Source organism: Lycorma delicatula, chromosome 3, assembly GCF_047948215.1.
Source record: "Lycorma delicatula isolate Av1 chromosome 3, ASM4794821v1, whole genome shotgun sequence".
Taxonomy (NCBI): Eukaryota; Metazoa; Arthropoda; class Insecta; order Hemiptera; family Fulgoridae; genus Lycorma; species Lycorma delicatula.
In genome coordinates, this window is record NC_134457.1 from 27,037,471 (window position 1) to 27,063,224 (window position 25,754).

The 25,754-nt window shown below is 31.6% G+C and overlaps 1 protein-coding gene across 1 annotated transcript in view; it reads left to right on the forward strand.

Annotated features, from left to right (window-relative positions):
* The first annotated feature begins 7,682 nt into the window (after positions 1 to 7,682).
* The window catches only part of LOC142320829 (abl interactor 2-like), a 31,128-nt gene continuing 13,056 nt past the window's right edge, over positions 7,683 to 25,754 (forward strand). The window contains exons 1-5 of the mRNA XM_075358805.1: positions 7,683 to 7,899; positions 11,973 to 12,172; positions 18,445 to 18,592; positions 19,110 to 19,161; positions 21,770 to 21,975. Of these exons, the coding sequence (XP_075214920.1) occupies positions 7,683 to 7,899; positions 11,973 to 12,172; positions 18,445 to 18,592; positions 19,110 to 19,161; positions 21,770 to 21,975 (823 nt within the window). The remainder of the gene's footprint in view (positions 7,900 to 11,972; positions 12,173 to 18,444; positions 18,593 to 19,109; positions 19,162 to 21,769; positions 21,976 to 25,754) is intronic.

The window sequence follows — 25,754 nt, forward strand, 5'->3', positions numbered from 1 at the left end:
CGGCTTTTTCTTTCCTATCGGTTTGAAAACTTACAATAACAAAGCAAGGTTTATCTATTTGCGACAACGTTGTCACATTCCGTGTAAAATAATTCGTTTGAGGAACCGCTGTATTTTCATGAAGATCCCACGCTCTGAACGCCATACGCACATCTTTATTTTGATTTCTCATTTTAGCTAATTCCAGCTCATATTCGGGTGTGACTTTTAAATATGGGACAACCCACACTGTCTGTTAATTCTATCTTAGATTTGCGGTCGTGAACCGTATCGCTAAAGCGTTTACGTCGCTATCAAAACGTCTCGACACTTATTCCTGTCTATTGTTTATGATTATTTTTTTATAGCCTTCAGCGAAACCCAACAGCATCGATATCGGTATGCGTAAAGTGAAATTACCATTTTCATCTAAATCGACTTTATTTTTTCCACCGACTCATCCCGCTATTTCGGCAGTTGTCAAAAGAGAATTTATCATTGAAAGAGCGTTTTTCATAACCGATGTCACGCCTACATTTTTCACCGAAGCTACTTGTGCGTTAATAAGATATCGTATATCCTGGAATAAAAAGGCCACAGCAAAATTAACTAATTCTGAAGTAGTAGATTTTTTCCGTCTGCTCCGACGAGTTTGCCGGAAACAATCAAATAACTTTCACTCGGAACGGTATACATGTTGATTTATAGGAATTTTAATTTCCTTTTCGATTTTATTCGCTAAGGAATAACGATTGTAAAATTGATTATATGTTAGGGACTCATCTGAACGCGCAACTTTATTAACTGTTAAATAATTCATCACTATATAAAAAAATTGAATTCTTCAATTCAATAACGTATTGAGTTTCCCGTCAACAATCTCAAAACCTAGAGGTTTTAATTTTTCAATGTTTTTCTCCGTCAATTTGAAACGTTTTTTAACATCAATTTCATCATCAAATACCAGCGGCATATCTATAATAAAAATAAAAATTCAAATTACAATATTCTATTTATTATTCAGACATTTGGTAGCTGGAATTCCAGCAACCAAAATATTATGTATAAAGTCGATTCAAAGGGTACAAATCCGTGACTTCTGGTACTTATTTAGCGTGTAAAATTATTTATATTCTTTCAAAATCAACATGTTTACTCTTTCGCCGCGTAGATTTTATAAATTATCATTTTCATCGGTCAACGATATAACTAAATCATAAATTTCTCTCGCATTTACCGATAGAAATTCAATATAAAATGGATATTCTTCAATCGCATCACCAGGATCTACACTCAACGGAAACTCGTATAAAATACGATCTTGATCTTCATTTCTAAAACTGCAGGAAATAATATTACATTTTACACGTATTACATTTACAGGAGCGATATTTATTATTCGATCTGAAAGATGCGTCACATTCGGTTTGAGAATTCTCGTCCCGTAACCCAACAGACTGTCGATACTAGAATCTGTATCCGAAAAATCTCCATACAGTGCTTTTAATTTCACCCTGTAACGTATTGGTGTTTGCTCGCGAGGTTATGGTTTGATTAATGTTTTTCATTTCACTCTATATGTTCACCGATAACTTCAATTTCATAACTACCCGATTGTATAGTTATATAATTTTTCTTTCTAAATACATAATTATTATTTTCATCTTTTTTAACATCCTTATCGAACGCATAACAGAATTTATTATTTTTATTCTCTTCAACGTTTGGAATAGTGTTGGCGGTCATTATCCACTTAAGACCTAATTCTTGTTGACCTTTTGAAAAGTCGATCGGTGGAAAAAATTATTTTTTAATCGTCGAACTGTTACCGTCAATCGATAATAGACACGATATATCTATTTAGAAAAAAAACAAAAAACAAAAATGTATAATTTATTCACATAAAAATGCTTAACAATCGACCGCAAATTACATCGTCATTGGTGTTACATCTACTGTAATTGTACGTTACGTTAGATTTTCTGAAATATTTCATCAATTCTGGTGTGAATGCACATCGTCTATGCTATCAAAATAATTACATTTTTATCGATTTTCCGAAAACAAACCCAATGCGTACCGCGACTGCTCAAACTGTCTAAATTGATTGATTATAGCGCATTCATTTTTCCTAATCTTTTTCGGTAAATCGTCCAACATAAAAATACCTCTAAAATGCGGAATTTTCAAATGTTTTGCGTACACAATCGACTCGTAATCGTATAAAGCGCGATTTAGTATTGAATCGATTATTTTTTTCTCTGCGTTTCTTAGCAATAACGCTGCCACCTTTCTTCAGTCTTAATCGACCACCGCTTTTTAATCTACCACCAAATTTAAATTTAAGTTTCATTGCGTTAGTTACCGCATAGGCGGCCGCTCTTTCAGTCAAATTACTATCCGGTGCAAGCACACGTTCCCAAGCTCGTTCGGCAAGCGCTTTATCGGCTTGAGATCTGGTTTTGCCGACTGAATATTTGGAATAAGCTATATCGTGCAGTTTATACGCTTCGTCTAATTTATTTATGCCTTTATCACCACGTTTCAACCGCTTATCTAACTTCGTACCCGGGTCGCAATAATTGTAACCTGGAATATGAGCTTCAAACGGCAATAAACCAAAAATTTTGTTCAAAACGGAACCGATAATACCACGGCCTTTTTTCGTCTTCGTTATCTTCTTCGTGTCTACATATAAAAAAATTTATCTTAATTCAAATACATCATCGATACAAAAATCTAAATGATTTCTTAACGCGTTTTAAATTAGGTGGTCCGAATTCGGGTCCCCAAAATATTTCTTATAAAATAAAAAATATAATAAATTTCTCAATAAAACAGTTTCTAAACGATCGGTTTTAGTCGGCTCGAATTCGAGCCAAAAAAAGTTTCATATAAAGTAATTTTTATACGATAAAATGTATCTAAGTTTGCTCACTCAGATTTGAGTGACCAAAATGACTTTTCATTTTCACGAATCTTTTCTGCAATGTGTGCCTTGATGTTAGCTTTTACGAGATCTGTAATGGGACCGTTTAATTCATCGTCTATATACTTTGCGATTTTTTCTTTAAGCGATTCGAGGTCATCTTTCATGAACTGTACAGTTTCGTCTGCAAGTTTCACTTTTTCATCTTCTATATATTTTTTGATGCTTACATCACGGTTTATTATTTCGTGATTTAATCGTTCCAAACCTACAAACTTTCACCGAGACCGTTTGTGTATTCGTCAAACATAAGTTTACACCGTTTAAAATTCAACGCGTCCGCATCATCGATATGATCGGATACGTTTCACAATCTGTGATGGTTTATATCAAAATTTCCATCGGATGTGAGGGAAAACCTTACCCCTGGTGGACCACGTTTTCCGTTTCCTCCTCGACGACCATTGTGGCCTAATCTTAATCGTGACATGTCTATATAAAAAAAATTAAAAACCAATAACCTAATAATAAAATTCAATTTCTTTCAATTCTTTTACTACGGATATGATTTCGTTTGAAACTCTCGTGTTTCTGCCATCATATTCGCCCACAAGGGTATACAATCTATGTACCGATTCGTTTGGATCATCCCGATATAAATAGACTGGATTGTAATTAAACTGAGCATGTAACAACCCAGAATCGCTAAAAGAGACGGATGGTGTTTTATACTGGGAAATAGCGTTAACAGGTGTTTTGCAGGGAACAGCTTTCTGATCACTTCGTTCGTTATATTTAAAAGATTTATTGGTTTTTACTGTATCTATCATGTCGCACCATCAAGTGGACACTGGCATGTTTCAACATTCACCCTAAGTTCGCATATCTGCTCTGTGAACCTTTTTCAGGTCTGGATTTTTATAAATTAACGACTTTAAAAGACCTGGTGTGGCTGGATAAATGAAATCTCCCAAATGAATTTTATCATCTATAAATTCAATTTTAATATCGCCCAAAGTGCACGTATCTGTATTTTTATCATACTTTACACCATACACATTTAGAGATATTTTTTGACCTGTTTTTAACATTTCTAAGTATGATTTTATCGTTTCATTTGTAGTTTTGTTGGAAAACTGAGCATCTTCTAATATAGATGTATATTTTGTGTGTATTCTGGGTTCTTTGTCTTGAGTTTCTTCAGAGTGTAGTGGTAATATTTGTTCAGATAACAATGTTGAAGAGGCACCATCATCATCTTGTTCCAAAAAACTCTTCACACATGACAATGAGTTGACAATCTATCTCCCAGTTCCCGTCCTACTCTATCTATATCAATTTCTCCATCGGTTGGAGGTGGTTTTGGCTCTATTTTTTCTTTAATTTCTTTTATAGGATCTATTATCGGTTTGAACGTTTAGTAAATAAAGCTTCCTCTTCGGCTAAACCCAACATGAAAGCCGCGTGTTTACGTTTAAAATCTTTATTCAATTTATCAATTTCAACCGTTTGTTTCTCCTTATACATATCTATATATATAGAAAAGAATTCAAATGAATAGTCATTGCGTTCAGCTTGCGTTCGTTACGTTTAACGTTGCGTTAAACGATGATGAATTTATCGATACCGTTTCTATAGCGACCGTTATTTTTATCGCTTTCTTTATCAATAACTAGAAAACCATACCGGTTCGCGTTCCAAACGTGATCGCACAGCGATTTAAAAGCGTCAACGACATGTCAACGTTTACGTGTTCATCGTAAATGTGTTGTAAATTTAAACCGTCTTGTCTGAATAGAATTAAAAAATTGCAATTGCCCCGCACGAGTTGTTTTGGTATTTTAGAATACGCTTGCGCTAGATAAAAGTAATCTATTTTATTGTGACGACCTCTTGCGAAATAAGCGCCGATATTGTTTTGTTATTCTTTAATTACATCGTAGAAAATCATTATCGAATGGGGCTTAACAGCTTCCGGTTGCGGAACCTGATAGCTTTCACTATATTCATAGTAACCCAATTCTGGGTTTAATATCATCAAATTCGACAACATTCTATATAAAGGTTGGTGAACCGACTTGGAGAAAATGTATAAATTATTAAAGCGTACTCCGTTTGGTTGAACTAAAACATTAAAGACGATATTTGTTTTACCGCAGTTCGATGGCCCGCATACAATTCATCTGATGTGTTTGGTAATAGAACGTTGCTTACTTCGGTTTTTGAATCCGTAACCCATCATCGGGGTCACGATGGGGAACTTGGTTTTCTGTTGTACTTCATTCACATCTCTAATTATTAAAAAAAATATATTTTAAACTAATAAATTATTAAAAAGTTAAACTCATATCGATTCTAGTGGTTATATGAAATTTACAAGCACAAAATTTTGTAAAATAATTTTTGATAAATCAGAGAGAAATTTTTTTCTAAATGACTACATCATCAATATCGTATAAATAATCTTTATCTAAAACAGTGATCCTTTTATGATGATTGTGATAAAGAAAATGTATTTTCAAATTTATTGTTTCGCAACCAATATCGAAATCATTCATAATAGAATAGAACGAATCAATGGCGGATTTAATTTTAGATACTTCCTGCATTGGACTATATTCATCATCACGGTCTAGGAGAGCTTCATGGATATTCAAACTTAGATGTTGAAGGAATATATTCGTATTTATTTCTTAGATAATCTATATAGTCATCATCACCGACAATTTTATTATTAAAAAGCATCATCTTACTAATCTATATATATATATATATATATATATATTACTCAAATAATAAATTCTCAAGAAAACGTAACACCATAATGCAATGGACACATTATGGAATCTATAAAAAGATTAAATATATACAGCAATAAATTATTGCATCATTTAAATCTATCCATGAATTGTATGATTTATCAAAACCAAACCGTTTTACATAGGCCTTGTTGCCTTTTCGTTTGATTGTTTTCTCAATTTGATATACATCCTCCTGTTTTGTTTTTTGTAGTTCGTGTTGATAAAAACGTCCTTTGACGAGTTCGTTTCGTGAATCGATCGATTCATACGTAACAAGACGTGATTCCGAGTGAACAGTGTGTATTTTAAACATTTATTTCGTCCGATTCGGCAAATAACCCTTTTCGAATACTTTTTTATGTTTACTTATGCGAACATGATCGCCAACATTAAATTTTACAGCACCCTTTTTTCTATCGTATTTTTTTGTTTAGATTCGCAAGCGCTTGCGATTTGTTCGTCTTATTTGCATCTTTCGGTTTCAATTTTGTCGCCAAATGTACTGTATCGTACTCGTCGACGAGAGCTTGCAGTATATCGATCCGCTTGTAGCTTCCCCTGTTCTGTAAATTTAGTCCAAATTTTAGTTTTCAACGTTCTATTGAAACGTCAGTAATAGCAGATTTTTTATCTAAATATGTGGAATAATGATTTACGTTGAATCGTTTCAACAGGGCTTTCACTTTTGGATTATAAAATTTCTTTCCCTGATCGGTTTGAAAATGTTTCATCTTATGATTTTCAAATATCGGTTGCAAAGCGGACGCGACCTCTTTAACGGTATGGCGTACGAGAATTTAGTAAAACAATAACAGTCGACAAATATTTTATCCTTTATCGGTTTGGGTATCATTACGACTATATCTGCTTGCACAAGATCGTTTAGACCCTTTAATTCGATCCTTCTAGTAGGATAATTACGTCTAGCCGGATCGTGTAATTCTTTCGCTAATCGGCTTTAATGGACATGCCCGCTGTATAGAAGAAAAAAATAACATAAATAATAACGTATTAAAAAAATAATATCTATTAACTCGACTCGACTTCACGTTCTTCTTTTACTGTTGTCGCGATTTGCAACTTATTAAAAGTTTTTTTACATAACATCTAACTTTTGTATAAAATCATCAAATTCCGTATTTATATTAAAATTATTACGTTTTCTTTTAAATTTAAGATCTTTAAAGCAAGGTTAAATAATCGTACACTATTTGGATCTTTTAATTTTTGATAAACAATTTTAAAATCGGGATAACTTTTTTTTAGTTTATTAACGCTTCATTTAGATTTCTATATCGAACACGAATAGCATAATATTTATACTCTTCGTCATATTTATTTTTATCCAAAATTATAATGCGATTATCACTTTTGCGGTGTGGAAAAAGTGTAGATAAATATGGTGCGGCCACGGTTTTAATTTTTTTACGTTACCGTTTAATTCGTTAATTTGCAACTTACGTTTTAAATTCACATCTACAAGTTTATTTTTTCGATTTGCAATTGTTTTTGCTTATTTTCTATACATTGCAACTTTGAATGCGACTGAGCAATATCATCTTTATACGACTTAAAATCTTTAATAAAATACGTTCTAAAATAACATTTTTCGTAAAACTTTGATATCCACGAAACAATATTACGTTAAAAGTTTTTATAAATACGTACCAGATTTGGAAATTAGTAAATCAATGGATTTTTGTACCCTGTTGATTCACTGTAAATTGAAATATCCTATATAAATAGGATATTTTGTCGGCTCGAATTCGGGCCGACTAATTTTTTGAATAATAATTAATTCTTTAGTTTGTTTATTCTCAAACCGTTTTTTAAATCGTCTCCCACCATGTTGACATAATTTTGTCGCATTAAAAACTATATTTGTATCGATAATTAGTTCAATTTCTTTAATCACCAAAGATACCATACGAATAGTCGTTTAATGTTATTGTAATAATATTAAAAATAGTGAAATGATGCACAATAGGCGATATAGAATTGAAAAAGTGGAGTGTAAAAGACAAAAAAATAGTGATTCAATTATAGCATCGATTGAAGGTTTCGGAAAAATATTTTTACCACAAAGATTTAATGATCTTACACTATCAGATTTGAATGAAATTAATATATATAAGGGTTTGAAAAAACTGCCTAATGGACATAATTATCATGATGTAGAGTTTACATGCGGTATTGACGTTCCATATTAAGTTCCGTGTTTTAGAGATTTAGAACTCCATCACATAATTGTCGTGGTTGAAAAATAAAAGTCGATCTAGTTGTATTTGTAAGGAGACTAAATTAACGCATATTAAAAAAAAACTAAACTAATTAACGAAATCGAACAGTAATAAAATGGATGTAGGCTAATTTTTATTATTTTTTTTCATATAAACGTCTCAATTCTAACGGTATATTGTGAATGACCCCAAGTCAGTGTATTTATGATATCTATGGCCACCCTTTTGTCGTCAGAGTTTAACAGCGCCAATTTATTTGTAACTACAGTATGTAACCGTGTGTTTATTCGTTCTAAACGGTGTCATAGTCTTGTAAGTTTCCAAATCTGAATCGTCAAGACGTGCTTTATAATCGTCAAAGATAATACTTTTTTGCACTTATTTTTTTACACCCTTTGCTTTTTTTGTAATTTTACCGTTTTCCGATTTAAATGTGTACATTTTCGATCTCGATGCGATAAATTCAACGATTTGATTACAGTTCACTTCGTCTTTAAATTTGCCTAGTACTTTTTTATTTTTCACAGAACGATTCGAATAATCTGACGTATCGAAATGTTGAAACAGATCATCGCCTCGCATGTCGGCGTAAAAATCATCGGTTTCAATGTCGTAGATGAAATAATCCGTATCCGTGTAACATAAATTGATTTTATCCCCGTATTTTGGCTTCATAACGTTGTAATGAAAATCGTACATTACGGTTTTACTGTGTTACAATATCGTAAAGTCCACGTAGATCGGCTTATTTAAATGCACCGTATCTTTGGCCATTTGTACGCCGACTAAAGACTCTGAATATTATCCTGTCTGTAAAGGTGGATTTCCCGATTAAATTTCGCATTTTGATTTCATCGACCGAAAGTTTAAAATTCTTTTAATTTCTTACGTTTTCCGTACTTTTTTTTACAAAACACGGAATTCATTAGTTTGAAAAAGTCTTTTTGAAATCGTTTGCTGCTTTCTTGCGGTTATCTGTATTCAAATCTATATAGCTCTTGAGCCACGCTTTCTGATCAAAGGACAGTATATCGTGCACTTGTTTTAACCCGTTCGCTATATCCTGTTTGAGTACTACATAGTGGCAGACGTAGTTTGTTTTGTCGTCGAGAGTGGTCAGTAATTTTCTGCGGTTTTAACCGGGCGGTACTTCCGACACCGGCAGAAACGGCAAATCGTTATGATGATCGTGCAAGCTTGTCGGATACATTATATCGACTTCGAATATATAGCCTATATCTGCATCGTGAGGATGATTCGTTATAGAATTAAAATTCTATTAAAATATTCTTTATTTTCCCATTTAAAGTTGCCGTACGGTAAAGGCTGACTCGTACTGAACCCGTAAAAGTTATTGGCGTCACCGTAAGTTATATATTTACTGGGGGCGTTGGGGTTATAGTTTTCCAGATATTTATTGTTTGCTACGACATGTTTTTGCACGCAAGTTGAAATGCCACCTCTGATACCGGATTCGATAAACATATACATGTCGACGTCTGTGAACAGTTCCGATTCAATGCCGGTTTTATATAGCGTGGCGTCGAAAGCTAAACCGGGTACTGAAATATAATGTGCGGCATCAAGGCGATCTCATAGGCCCGACCTGAAATTCTCAAAAACGTCAGCCGACAACAGTACATCGCATTTTAAATCAATGTCGCTGTATTCTCCTAAATTTTTGCATTTAAAGTGTTCCCAGACTTTTAGCGTGATTATATTCATCGTCAGTAATATATGAATCGGTTACCGAAAAAAGCAGCTGTATTTCATTCAATTTCGACCACGAGTGAGTGTATTCGTAAGGGTACACACCCTTTTTCGTGACCGTTGGAAAATAGTCTACCGTAAAGTGTTGTTTGACGCGATTAAATGATGGTTTTAGTAAATTGGACGCTAATTTTTCCAAACTAGAGCCCATAAATTGAAAAGTGTCTTCGAATTTTACACTTAAAAAATCAGACATCCGTTTCGTAAAAATTGTATATTTTTCGGTGGTTTTAGATATGATGCTTATATCCCCTCTATCGTAATAATCCAGCTGTCGTATAATGAAATGAGAGTCGTAACCGGTTAAATTGTGAATGAATATCGGTATAGTATTTTGTGTTTGGCTTAGTAAATTGCAGCTATTACATAACGCGGCTGGATAACGACCGGTAAAGTGACAATGATCGCAAACTTTTTCGCAATCCAAACTGAATCTGTCATGACATATTTCGCATCGCTTAGCGTTGTCGAATTTTCTTTGTTCGTCGACGGAAAGAGGTGTCATTGCAACCTATATCATTTCATCTGCAACTTCATTCGCGAGATAGGATAGAACATGTATGAAATTTTCAGCCGCTTTTTCGCCTCTATAAACTACAGGTTTTTGCGGGAGGACTTTTTTATTTTATCGAAAACCGATTCGTGACGAAATACAAACAGCAGCTATAATCGGTTCGTGCACACGGGTTGTATAACTATGATTTTTGTATACGTTGGATGATGGGGCGTCGGATTCAATATGCATTCAAAATCGGTGTATGCTACAACAGGCATTGGAAATTGATTTTCATACCTTTTAAATTTCATTATATTTTCACCCGGTTTTTGTGTTTTTATATGTGCCGGTTCATTGTGAATACAACGTTTTAAATGAGCTTTCATTCTATCTTCCCTATTTATATTTTTATTATAGAATGCAAAACAGCGTTTGCTTACATCAATTGCGCGATTGTTTTTCGTCAATTGAGATTTAACCAGTCGTGAAAAATCGTTTATATAGCAATAGTGTGAAATGATGATTCATATAATATAATGGTGTGAATAGTGTGATTCTTTAAATATAATAAATCAAAACGGTTTGGTTTTTCAATTATAAGGTCTAACTTATCATCATAATCTGACAGCGTATATATATTTATAGAAACATTCTTGGCGGACTTAAATTTTTTAATATCTTTTATATCGACTGGAAACGTTAACTTACTAAAGTCATATGTACTTTTTAAATAACGTTTATCTCAGCGTTGCGGATTATTAATGGTTACATGTTTCGATAAAATAACCCGTTTAAAGAAGCAGTATATGTCTTGTTAACATTAATCACAGCCTTTCTTTGTTTTATTTCATCGGGTAAATCTATATATGTAGAACCACGTAACGGCTTTAATTTATTTATACGCAACATTAAACCGTCCATACTGATTAAAGACCAACCTAAAAACCTTAAAATCAAAACCTTAAACCTTAAAGACCTTGAAATTCGGATTCTTCGGCTAATAATTTTTCAAACGCTTCGTCTATAACTCGATCTAAATCATTACAATTATATACGGGTGTATTTTTAATTTTAAAAGCAATGTCTTGACAATCGATTTGGTCGCTCCGATTTTTTTCATATGTACATTTCAATAATAGATTAAATTTTACAGCGTCCGTTGTTACGTACGATTTTAAAATGTTGTAAACGCAATTTCTTTTACCGTTTAAAAAAATAAATAAATATCTTTATGTGTTTCGTCTCTATTTTCGTAATAATATGTGATTACATTTTTTTAAACGCCTTTTCTAAAATTATAAAAGAATTCGCGTCACAGATAGCTAGATCGTTTTTTAGCGGTTGCGCAATCATTTTCTAAACACGCACGTTTAACTGCATCGCTTATTATATAAATTAATAAAGTACTGCATAATATTGTATTTATATTATTAAATATGCTACTGCGAATGCGTGAACAAAACTAATATACATTAAGGTCAACTATTGTTAATATCTAACTTTTACTGAATAAAAAAAAGACAATTATGAGAAGAATTCCCCGACGTCTTCGACAGGCTATAATAAATACATTGCAAACGCAAGATAAGGGGATTCCAAGAATCAGACGATTGTAAAAGATTAGGGAATCCCGTTAAAGAATCATTAATGACGCTCGCAAAAGAGTGTGAAATTTGTTAATTTTACCTGTAAACGGCTGCATAATATGTAAATTTTTCTCTAAAATAGAGTGCGCATGGCTTAAGTCACGTGATCAGAATGCTGCTCTCTGATAGGCTGCTGTGCTAGAAGCGGTCATCTGTATCTACTGGCGATTTTTAAAAATTTTAACACTACCCAGTCATTGGCTAGTGTTGCTTATCAAATTAATACATTGGCGTATAACTTTTTACAATTATTGGATTTACAAACATCTCAGTTGGCAGAAATGGAAAGCCAAATGAACCGTATTGCTCAGGTAAGTTTATTTATAATTTTTAATATTAGTTCATGATAAAATATAAATGTAATTAATAATATAAGCATATAAATATCACTATCGCTATCATCTTTTTAAAATATCCATAAATTATTGTAGATATATTTTTATTTGTGTGCGGTTATAACATATGTGTTTACAATTCAGATATAATATAATATATGATATGAAATAACCAGTTTTATATATGTATAGGTATCATATAATAAAATATGTTTATTACTGATTTTCATAAGCATATGTTAAAAGTATTTTTGCCCGTGACCAACATTTTTTTGAGTATTGTTATTTTTCCTGTCTTATTATTTTGTTAAAAATTGTAAAATCTTGAACTATTCTACACTTCTTTTGACAGTTATTGAACTTCTATTTTGATTGGCTATTGACTGAATTTCTAAATTTCTCACCTTCCTCCTTGGGAGTAAAACCGTCATCCTTTCTCATTGTTTTATTTATGTTGAATGAAATTTTGCAGCTATTCATCTGACGTCTGTTACTACCTGTGTTGATTACTACAGTGGTTAAGCATGTAATATATTGACAGTTTTTGGTCCAGTTATACTAGTTACCCTATTGTGGATTTCTAGCTGAATCATTTACGATCGGTTGGAAGCTTTCATACGGCATTGTTTATGTGATGTTGGAAACCTTAACATTAAATTTCACTGTAGTATAGTGCAAATATAAAATAAATGGGTGATATGATCCTAGGAGTAGGTGTCATATTAATTCTGTAATAAACTTCAGACACTGCGTTTCTATAGTTGGGCTTCTTGAAATTGTTTTTTAGATCATTTTTAATGAATTATTCTTTATTGGACTGTGTTCTTTTGGGAATATTGACCAAAATAACAGTACATGTTTTTGTAAGTGTTTCCTGCGTTTGAGTTTTTAAAATTGAAATGATTATTTATTTTAAATATTTTTAATTACAAGTATATTTTGGGTTCCTTAAAACTATATAAAATTTGTGTAATTTTAATGTTTCATTATATTGTTTATTTGAAAAATAAAGTATACTTACCCTGTCAGAATCTATTTTTTGGCCGTAGTTTTCAAGACCGCTAAACGGTTTTGAGTAAAATTATTGTTTTTGCATATTTTATAAATCCATTTACACTATATATTTTATGATCTTGCATCTGAAATTGTTTGTAGTCTGGAAAATGTAAATTATATTTTAATCAGAAACATATATCTTAAATTATCTTATTATTCCTTTGACAAAGAATTTTTTCAAAGTTCAAGAGGCTGGAAATAGCATATACAAAAAAGACAAAAATAGTATTTCCTGCATTTTTTATGAGAATGTTAACTTTACATTTATTGTTGTTTAAATAAGTTTTCCAGAACAACTAATATTGAAAGGAATAAGATTTGGTTTTGTATATCTTATATATAAAGGTATTCTGAGTGACTGATTCATTCACTCACCAACGTCTAACTTAAACTATTATAGTTAGAGACACAAAACTTTTAGCCTGTGTTTGTTTTATATGATATAGGGGGTACTAAATAAGGATTTTGTGAACTTAACTTCTAAGGGGGTGAAATGATACTTTGTATTATTTTTGATTTTCTCAGTTTTCAAGAGATAGATAATTGACTTGATCTTTGTTTTAAAATGCCCCTTTTACAGATATCTAAAAATCAATTTCTGCCTTATTTTTTTATATTTTGCATCTGAGGGGGTGAGAGAGGGTGGAGTGTGACCAAGCAGAAATTTTTAAGTTACCGATAAGTTCTTTTTAAGAAGTTGAAATTCAACTTCTTCGGGTAAATAGTATAAAACTCAATTTCATCTTTTTTTGAACTTTTGCCGAACAAATTAAGATGTTAGGTTGAATTTTGGTGAACATGTTGTTTATATAAATATCTAAAAACCAATTTTTGTATTTTTTTGATATCTTGCATATGAGAGGGGGGGGGGTGAAATGTGATCAAATGGAAATTTAAAAAATCATTGATATCTTCTAAAATTAATGATTTATTTGTTCAGTTTCATATCGTAAATATAAAACCTGTCTATTATTACCTGTTTTTATTATTAACTTGATGTTATTAATAACACTGGCCAAACATCCTCTCACCACTCCTGTTTTAAAAATGACAATTAATAATAAGTTAGAATGGTAGTCGTGAAAGCTGCAGGAATTGATTTAAGAGAAGGCTATTTTCCCATGGCCAGTTATATGAGGCCTACTCCAAAGTATGTTCTCCATCAAGCTTAGTGATTTTAACACCAAATGGATAAACTACTAACATAGTGTATATAGAGATTCTGACATAATTTTTGCGGGTGAAGCCGCAATGGGTATTGCATATTTTTACAGTGGTTTATTGACAAATGATTGCAGTCTTAAATTCAGGTGCATTCTTTCCTTTGTCAGACTTAAATTAGGTTGAAAAAAGAAATATAATAATATTTTTTAAAAATCATTTTAAAAACCTTGTAAGATACTAAATCCAGGCATTACTTAACTGCTCAGGCTTCAAATTGTTCAGAAAAATTTCCAGCTTCTTAAACATTCAGAGGAAAAGCAATTTATCCCAGAATAGATTTGGATTGGTTGTTACAAAATTATTAATCTGTTATTTACTAATCCTATCCTGGCTAAAAATCCCTGATTTCTCGATGATTTTATGCAAGATTACTGCCTGTTGCCTATAAGAGGAATGTTTGTTTGTCTGTTGGTACATCTCTATATCTACATTTTTCCTTCATCCTTGATTTCTTCTACCCTGGAGGTGACCTACACATTATAGCATTGGAACCATGCTGGTAATATGAGAACGTCGTGATTTCCCCTAATAAATATGTTTAACAACTATACTTTAATATTGCTTGATTTATCTGACCACTACTTTATATTGATTCTCTTTAATAAAGCACGGTGTGATGACCCTTGGATAATGCAGTTGTACGTACAGTCTGTATGTGAACATGAGATCCAGCACCTGTGGTTTTTAAAACAATTTAGATTTTACCACAGATACATTGGAATCTTGATGGTTTATCTTTTAATTTGTTACTGATCTGTTTCTGGTATACATTTTCATAATTCCTTCTCTTAATCTCTCTCTCTCTGTGTGTGCGTGCGCGCTTTCATTCGTGCGTCAGCAGTTGTGATTTTACTTGGGAAAATATCTGTTGATACCACTAATCTAATTGCTAATTGATTAACTAGTGTTAGTGTGTTAAGTATATTTTTTTTATTATGCAATAAAAATGGTTTTTTGATATATTTTTTATCAAGTGATCCAACCAGTTAAGAAAAGACTTAATGTTTATGTGCTTTTTTATGTAGGCTAAATCTGCATAGTTTATTCTTTGACTTTCATAAAATATTAAATATTATTTGTCATATACAAAATTTATTCAGATCAGCAATTTTATATATTGTCAATACATTAATTTTTTACTTCATTTTTTGTTAGTTAATTGTTGTACTATGAAAGAGATTAATTAAGTTTTCTTAGACATGACGTACAATATTATTTTTTAGTGTTGCCAATTAAAATAGATGGTGAGATACATACATATTATTGTATTGATTACATGTAATCTCGTAATTTTTTTTATCTTTCTATGAATGCTCGCTATTTTTAATAATTAAAATTATACATAGAAAATAAAAAAAATACTAAAAACATTATACTTATAATTAAAATTATTACTTATTATAATTATAATTTTTTGTCTACCTGTAACTTAGACATGACTAATATTTTTTAGCCATATCTAAGAAAAATTAGTCTTTCAAGTCTTGGTGGTGAGTACTTCGTAACTTTTTAACTATAAAATTACTATTTGATTGATCTATATGTGATAAATAATATTATCTAATGTTTTATTAAATATGTATTTAAAAGAATATGAAAGTACGCTCTCAAAAATGAGTTTAACCTGCCTCATGTAGTAGAGGTATGTAGTGTAGTATGTCTACTATAGAATCTCATTATATGTTATTTATATTATTCCATATTAAACTTAGAACTTTGGACAGAATTATCCACCCAGCTTTATTCATTAATTTGTTCCCTGTTCATTTTATGCACAAACTTTAATTCACTCTGGTTCTATATACTCTTTCTAACATGTGCCTTTATTTATCTTACTTCCTTATTAGCCATATATGAAATGTCAGAATTATAATTTCGTTATATTATATATATTTATACAGTCTACTATGCGCCGGGTGAGATGAAGAATTGCAAAGCAGCGGGAGAAGATTAGACTTTTATAGAGATCTGGAAACATGCAGGAAGATCAGCAAAAGTTGCCCTTCATCAACAGCTTATCAACATTTGGATCAAAGAACTACCAGAAAACTGGATGACAGCCCTCATCCATCTGTTTCACAAAAAAGGGGACAAAACTGACCCTAACAATTACAGGGAAATCTCCCTTCGAGATACAAAATTCTTTCAAGAATCATTCTTAGAAGGATTGGTTCATAACTCGAGAAAGAACTAAGCGAATAGAGATAGGTTTCAGACCCTGAAGGAACTGTCCAGACCAGATCATGAGTCTCAAGCTAACAATGGATTACAACAGGAAAAGAAACAGACATGGTGATAACATTTGTAGATTTCAAGAAAGTTTATGACTGCATCCACAGAGAATCCCAACTAAAAATTCTAAGATGCCTCGGATTGATACCAAATTAATAAACATGATAGAACTGACCCTCACAAACACTAAGTCAGAAGTAAACTTCAGTCGAGCTCTGGAACCATTTCAGGTCAAAACAGGGTTGTGCCAAGGTGTTGGGCTCTCATCACTATTATTCAACTGCGCTCTAGAAATGGTAAGAGGCAATGGCTTAAAAAATGGCCCTCGAAAGTAAAAGTTGACCAAAAAATCAAAACACACTGTTTTGGTTTTGCCGATGACTTTTGTTACACTGCTGGAAAATGACATCGACAAAGCTAAATCACAGATATTAGAACTTCAAAACATTGCAAATAACATTAACCTCAAGATATCATTTGAAAAGACAGAAATTATGCCTCAAAAACCAACTTTATTAAAAGAAGTAAACATAAACAAAAATAAAATCAAAATAGTAACCCAATTTAAATATCCCAGAGAAATAATAACAAACAAACCAAATGAAAAAAAAAACTTCATCCATATAAGAAGAAGGAAACTAGCTAAAGCTGAAAAATTAACTTGGTACATGTATATCCTGATCTCCTAGAGGAAGACACCCTTCAATCACCCCCTCTGTATTTAGCCCTGGTAGGCTTTACCAGAGGTTGTCTTATAAACCAACCTCGGCATATGACATCTCTCAGTCTCCTTGTCCTGGGATGCCACTGATGTGAATGCCACAAATGACATTTCCATTGATGTAATGAATATTAAAAATAACAAAACACATCTCTAGTCTCAAGCGAGACTGAAAACTATAGTCGTTGAAGGAACTGAATCACCTACCTACCCGAAAGGTAAAGTGAGTTCACATGCGACACATATGCGGAAAAACACAAAAACAGAAGCACGAAAATATAACTTAATAACAAAACCAAAACCGATATAACAAAAACAACACTAATAAGAAATCGTAACAAAACAAAGTACGCAGGAACAAGACCGAGCTGCATCAATAAAAAGTACCAGAAAGACAGGCAGTGGTGGATTGTGCCCAACAAAGTCATGTACAAGTAGTTGGAATCCATCACTGATACCATGTTTAAGAGAAGACTAGGATTCTTTGGACATATCATGAGGATGCAAGATTCAAGATTTAAAGATTAAGAAACAGGTAGGTAGTACAGTACATTCTCGACTTGAAAACACCAAGACTGGATGCAGGTGGATCAGAGAAATAAGAGAGGATCTGAAGGAAATTGGCCTTACACCAGAATATACCACAGATAAGATAAAATTAAACAAGAAAATCAAGAACAAAAACAGTTGCTTCACACTCACCACACAAACATTTTCAACACTAGAGAGGGCACAAAGATGGGAACATATGAAAAAGTACTGGGAGGACTGCAAGGCCCCAAACAGTCCCATCGGACTTGGATAATGGACTCCTATGTGGTCATAAAAGATAATCATAACATATATGTATATTGAATTAATACAACTGTTGCTCTATTGATAATTTTTGTAACTTAAAAAGAGTTATTGCATGAATAATTTACTTTAGTATATGAGAATATTTATTGTAAAAATATGAACATCTTTTTCTTTTTTACTTAATTATTACTTTTTATTGTATAATTTTTATTTACAGACTGTAATGATTCATAAAGAGAAAGTTGCTCGTCGTGAAATTGGTGTGTTAACTGCTAATAAGACTACAAATCGACAGTACAAGATAATTGCTCCAGTTAATCCTGAAAAACCAATAAAATATGTCCGTAAACCAATTGATTATAATGGTATAGTATTTTTTTTTTAATTTTTATTTCATCTATTCTTGATAAAGAAAGTTATGAGCAAATTTTGAATTTGATGCATTATACATTTAATTTTTCTTAGATGAAACAGAATCTATATGTTATTTTAGTTAAGACTTGTTTTTGTTATGATTCATTTGAATTCTTTTATTATACATTTTGTCCTTTTTTCTGTATTAATTCCTTGGCATATGATGTTATAAACTGTGATTTCTCATTAAAATGAATATCTTGCACAGGATTAAAGTCCTTTATATCTGAGTAATCTGTTAAAAATTAAATAAATAAATATTTTAATTTTAAAGTTTGTAACCAAAGTTTGAATAAAGTTCTTGAATTTTTTCTAACTAAAAAAATTCTAAGGCACTGACAGCCAGTGTCACAACTGCAAATAGGGCTCCAAAGTTGTTTTAATTTTGGTGCAGAATGGTTTATTAAATATGGCTTGATTCTTGGGATTTTATAATTATTACACATTAAAGTTTGTGATTCTGTACAGTAAGAGATATAACAAGATTTATCAATCATAAAGCTCCTAGGAATAATAAAATGTTTGAATTTGATTGTGATAAAAGACAAAACTTTGCGTTTTCATTACTATCTATAAATAGGCTTAAAGGTACTAATGGAAGTAATCAACATCACTTAAAATTAAGATGAAGTTAATGGACAAGAAATGCCCAGGAGCTTTAGGCATGAAAACAAATGGATATGCTCAATTATGCATCCTATTCTTCAGAAAGGATATCATTGACAAAATTGACCACATTCAACAAAATCTGATATGGGATTTAAAAAGACTTGGCAGAGGTCTTTGCCAGTTGCTTTACTGATTCAGAACGTATAAAATGCAGATAATATTCAGATGTTTGTTTTTTATTTCATTTCAAGTTATTTGTCTCATGTTTAATAATCGCACTGTGTATGTTAATATTATAATTCATTTTGGATTCATAATTTGAAATTGGTTTTTACTGATTGTTTCAGATTTGGACTTTCTCTCTCTCACACTCTCTCTCTCTCTCTATCTCTCACACTCTCTCTCTCTCTCTCTCTCTCTCACACTCTCTCTCTCTCTCTCTCTCTCTCTCTCTCTCTCTATCTCTCACACTCTCTCTCTCTCTCTCTCTCTCTCTCTCTATCTCTCACACTCTCTCTCTCTCTCTCTCTCTCTCTCTCACACACTCTATCTCTCTCTCACACTCTCTCTCTCTCTCACACTCTCTCTCTCTCTCTCTCACTCTCTCACTCTCACTCTCACTCTCTCTCTCTCTCCTCTTTTTTTTTTTTTTTTGTTTTGTTTGATGTTAAACTACCTATCTGTTGACTATCAGCTGACACCCCCTCTGGGGTGTTTATTCCACTTTGTACATGTATACTACTACTTATTTGTTATAAATATGCTTTTGTTTTTTTAAAATTTATATTGGTTCTATAAATTAAAAAAACTTTTTTTTTGCCGAATTAATCTTTTATACCAATCCTGGTTTTTTCTCGTTTTATTTTTTTTATTTCTTTACTACCTTTTTTTATTACTTTATATATTTGTTTCCATGTTTATTAATGAGTTTTTCTTTTTTGGCACTTTTACAAATTTTGTTTTAGTTTAAATTTTGTTTTGTTGCTGCATTCTGTATTTATGTTCTGACAATCATAATCCTTTTTGATATTTTTGTATTAAAAAAAAGGATTTCTTCATTTAACTGTGTTAAAAATCTTCTAAAAAAATCTTGTTCCTTAAAAAATACTAATCGCATAATACTCCAGCAAAAGGTCAATATTTTTGGTAGAACTTTGGTTGATGAATAATCCAGTTGGTAATTGTTTGTATTGTTTGGTGTAGGTTGTATGATTCAACACAGTATTTTATAATCTTTATTACAGCATTGTTTGCTTTTTACCAAATAATCCAAGAAGTAAGAAAATATTGTTTTACAGCTCCTGTATTTTTTTAATATTTTATGTTTATAGAAATAATAATTACTTTTTTGAAAAAATACACACTGCTATTTTTCAGGCTCTGCGCAAGACTGTAAACTATCCTGGTCTACTGAAATGATGAGGTTATTTCTTCTCACCATCCTTTTCTTTCTTACTTTTGATACATCTTTTCCATTGTTGGTTTTGTGGGTGTTGATCTAAGGCTTTATGTCTGTTTGGGAAGGCTGCTTGTGGTTGGTCTTGGTACAACTGGGATTTAGTCTCATGATGCTAACATAATACTCATGTTGCATCCCTAATAATTGAATACTCCAAAAATTCATATTTTTTTAAACTAGGGAAGATGAATGAGCGAATGCTCCCAACAGCATTTTGTACAGCCATCTGTCAGTCGCCTAGGGATCTATCTGAAAATATGCGAGTTTTGTGTGTTGATTACCACTTAAATCACTTTCAATGCCGGAGCAAGATCTGCTTATATGAATGATACCTCCATTTGTTTATCTGTTAACTCGACTTCTATGAAATTCACAACATGATTGTTTCATTTGCTGCATACTTATAAGATCAAGAACATAAAGAGCTTCAACCTTTTTCATGATCTTTATGTTCTACTCATTTAATTTAATTAGATGTTCTACTTATTTGCCACCAAAACTGCAAAAAACAGATTGCAAATCTTATGTACGGACAGACATAACAGTTACAACTTTTAAACTGCCTAAATCAGAATTAAGCATATTAGGAGTTTAGTCATCCATCAAGTAGACAACATTTAAACTAAGAACTAATCATTATTTGTAATACAGCAAAAATTTAATAAGAGGATTTTCACTCTTTTCTTCAAAATAACCTTCCTGGTTCACTCAAAAACAAAAATTTATTATGGTGTGTTGTTTAAAAATACACTCTAAATGGTATAAATAAGTTATTTTATGAGGAAACTACATTTTTTATTTTAAATTATTTATATTTTATTAGTAAGATATCATGTTGTTTCCAGTTTGTTATATTTCTTAATTTAATCAGCCAGTCAATATTGTGTCTAGATGTTATTTCAATCAGACTGGTAAAGAAGAGTGTTCTGCATAATGTGTTATTATTATTTACAATTATTATCTGTTATATTACTAAAATTTAATATAGAAAATGGTATAATATTTTATTAATTAAAAAAATAAATTATAGTTTGAAATAATTAATGGTTTTTATTTGTAGGTACAGTCATTATGCACCAAATTATCCATTGGGTCATCCGAGACGCACTGGTGTTGGATATAGTACACTGCCAATGGCATCAACAGCTGCACCTGCACCATCCCCGCCACCACAAGTAGGAATGGTTCATCCATTACCACAAACTCCACCACCTCCTCCACCGCCAAATTCGTATAATACATTAGATCATCATGCTTCAATGCCACGTATGTATTTTTAAATTTTATGGTGATTAATTTACCCTAATGAAAGATATTATGTTATACATGGGGAAAAAAAAAGATTAGTGCTTTAATACCCTATATTGTGCAGTTAATGTTAAATCAAGTCTAAATATGTATTTTTGCCTTTTCTGATGCATTCTTACAGAAATATTTTCATATATTCTATATTTGATATTACCACTGATGTTTCTAACTTTATATTTTCATGGAATAAAAATTGTTTTTAAGTTCATAATATTGATTACTGCTAATTTGTTTGTTAATATAATTCTTGTAAAATAATTTTTGTATCAACAATTGAATGCCCTCATTTAATTAAGTATGATCTAATTTTTTGATTAGAGCATATTTTCTGAGCTCCATTGCCAGAATATGATTTGATAAATTAGATTGATTTTATTAAGTTATATGATATCGAATCAAAAGTAAGAGTTAGATACTGAGTAGAGAGACAATATAGCAGAGAACAGTACATAATTGTTAAACATTTGTTTGATCAGTTGTTTGTTATAATTTTTCTGTGACAGATTGAATATTGATCATTTGTGATTGTAAAATATTCCTGCCTGTTAAGAAGTCTAATCTATCTGTATTTTAATTTTAATTTTATTTTATTTTATTTTATTTTGATTTTAATTTTTTTGATATCCAGTGTGACATTGCAGGTCAAAAGTAATGAATAAAGGTATAAACTAAGTCACCGATATTACAAGGGTTAATGGCAGTTGTAAAAATGTTGATAGTTTAGAAAATGAGTAGGAGACTTAGTCTAAAGCCTTTTTTTACATCTCCAGGACCACTGTTAGGTATTGCTTCAGAGGATTAGATGAAACTGCAATTTTTATAGTGTTTGAAAGTGCCATGCCTGACCGATATTTGAACCCAGGACCTCCAAGGAGATGTACGTTAACCTTGTCAAAGAAGTAAATGTAGAAGTTTAAGGTAATTGATGCTTCATGAGTAATGTTCTTGCCGTGGAATTTCCAGAGATTTCTCAAATTGTAGTGTGTGGATTTGTTCCTGAAAAACTACGTTAATGTGAAGCGAGTACAAGTTGGGTGATTAATTTAAATTAATTAAAAATTTCAGATAGAAACTGACAATCTTACATCCCAGATCTTTTAAATTAATATAGACTATGTAAAAAAAATTATAAAGTAGATATGTACAATTATTGAATCTGTACAACAATTCTTAGTTTTGATGTATGCTTAATACTTTAGATATTATTTTAATACTTGTTATATCTTTTTAAAGTAATTTATAATATATTTATACTATTTTTACAATTGATGTTAAGATATCCTGCTTAACACTTGTTGAAAATAGGATTCGAATTTCAAGCTTTGTGTTGTAGGACTTGCTAAGTCTGTTTTATTTAAACTTTTCCACACCTACTAATACATGTTACCCGATATTTTATTAAACTATACATACATATTTAATTATAGCCCATAGAAAGGGTGCACTGATTTGTTGCTTTACACTGTCTCCAATTTTTTTGTTATGGTTGTAAATGAAAATGCATGTAAAGAACAGGAATACCATCAGAATTATTTTTTCTGAAAGCATTAATATTCTTTAATTAGTCCTAGTTCATGTGGTGATCAAGGTGAGAGTGGCAGTAAGTTTTAATATAATCTGTATTTCATTGGATTTGGTATGTTATAAAATACATAATATTTATGAAAAAGGGGAATTTCCGTCAGACTTCAAAAAAAGTCTTATAGTCATGATACCAAAGAAAGCAGGGGCAGATAAATGTGAAGAATACAGAACAATTAGTTTAACTAGTCATGCATCAAAAATCTAAACTAGAATTTTATACAGAAGAATTGAGAGGAGAGTGGAAGAAGTGTTAGGAGAAGACCAATTTGGTTTCAGGAAAAGTATAGGGACAAGGGAAGCAATTTTAGGCCTCAGATTAATAGTAGAAGGAAGATTAAAGAAAAACAAACCGACATACTTGGCGTTTATAGACCTAGAAAAGGCATAACGTAGACTGGAATAAAATGTTCAGCATTTAAAAAAAATTAGGGTTCAAACACAGAGATAGAAGAACAATTGCTAACATGTACAGGAACCAAACAGCAACAGTAACAATTGAAGAACATAAGAAAGAAGCCGTAATAAGAAAGGGAGTCCGACAAGGATGTTCCCTATCTCCGTTACTTTTTAATCTTTACATGGAACTAGCAGTTAATGATGTTAAAGAACAATTTAGATTCGGAGTAACAGTACAAGGTGAAAAGATAAAGATGCTACGATTTGCTGATGATATAGTAATTCTAGCCGAGAGTAAAAAGGATTTAGAAGAAACAATGAACGGCATAGATGAAGTCCTACGCAAGAACTATCGCATGAAAATAAACAAATACAAAACAAAAGTAATGAAATGTATTAGAAATAACAAAGATGGACCGCTGAATGTGAAAATAGGAGGAGAAAAGATTATGGAGGTAGAAGAATTTTGTTATTTGGGAAGTAGAATTACTAAAGATGGACGAAGCAGGAGCGATATAAAGTTCCGAATAGCACAAGCTAAACGAGCCTTCAGTAAGAAATATAATTTGTTTACATCAAAAATTAATTTAAATGTCAGGAAAAGATTTTTGAAAGTGTATGTTTGGAGTGGCGCTTTATATGGAAGTGAAACTTGGACGATCGGAGTATCTGAGAAGAAAAGATTAGAAGCTTTTGAAATGCGGTGCTATAGGAGAATGTTAAAAATCAGATGGGTGGATAAAGTGACAAATGAAGAGGTATTGCGGCAAATAGATGAAGAAAGAAGCATTTGGAAAAATATAGTTAAAAGAAGAGACAGACTTATAGGCCACATACTAAGGCATCCTGGAATAGTCGCTTTAATATTGGAAGGACAGGTAGAAGGGAGAAATTGTGTAGGCAGGCCACGTTTGGAGTATGAAAAACAAATTGTTGGGGATGTAGGATGTAGAGGGTATACTGAAATGAAACGACTGGCACTAGATAGGCAATCTTGGAGAGCTGCATCAAACCAGTCAAATGACTGAAGACAAAAAAAAATAAAATAAAATACATTTAGTACATTCAGTTCTGTGTACAAGGAAAACAGGTTGACTAATTTTTGCTTGTAATCACTCCATAGTATCTCATTTTTATTGAGAATGTCTATACCATTTTTCGATTAATATCTTGTGTCAAGTTGATTACATCTGCCTGATTATGCATAAACCTAGCATAACAAACATATCTTAAGGAAAAAGTTGTTTAGAGAAAGAATGAGATTATCTTTATGGTTTATTGACTAGCTATTGTATAGAGGGTCAGAAGTGTGGATAAAGCTGTTTCCTGCATTGAATGCCTCTGGGCTCCAGTGTAGATGGAAAAATGCCTACAAAATATAATGTAAATAAAACAAGCTCAAAATTTAACTGTAGGTGTAAACATGAGAACATTGATTACATCCAATAAATTCAGTAATTTGTAATATACCAAATCACATATCATCTTTATGGGTTATCTATGACAATTATAAATCATCTAGTTGAAGCAAGTTGTAAAACTGTTTTATCTTCATGATTTGTTTTCTCTAGAATGCTTTATGAAATATTTATTAAGGCTTCTAATCTTTTGTTTGAAAGATAATTTTGATACTTCTTCACAGAGTATACATTACATTCTGGAGTCGATAAGATAAAACTTAAAATAACTTCTCGTGTCGTATCTAAAATATTTTGAGATTTGAAAAATAGATTATATATTGGTAAAGTTTTGTTTTT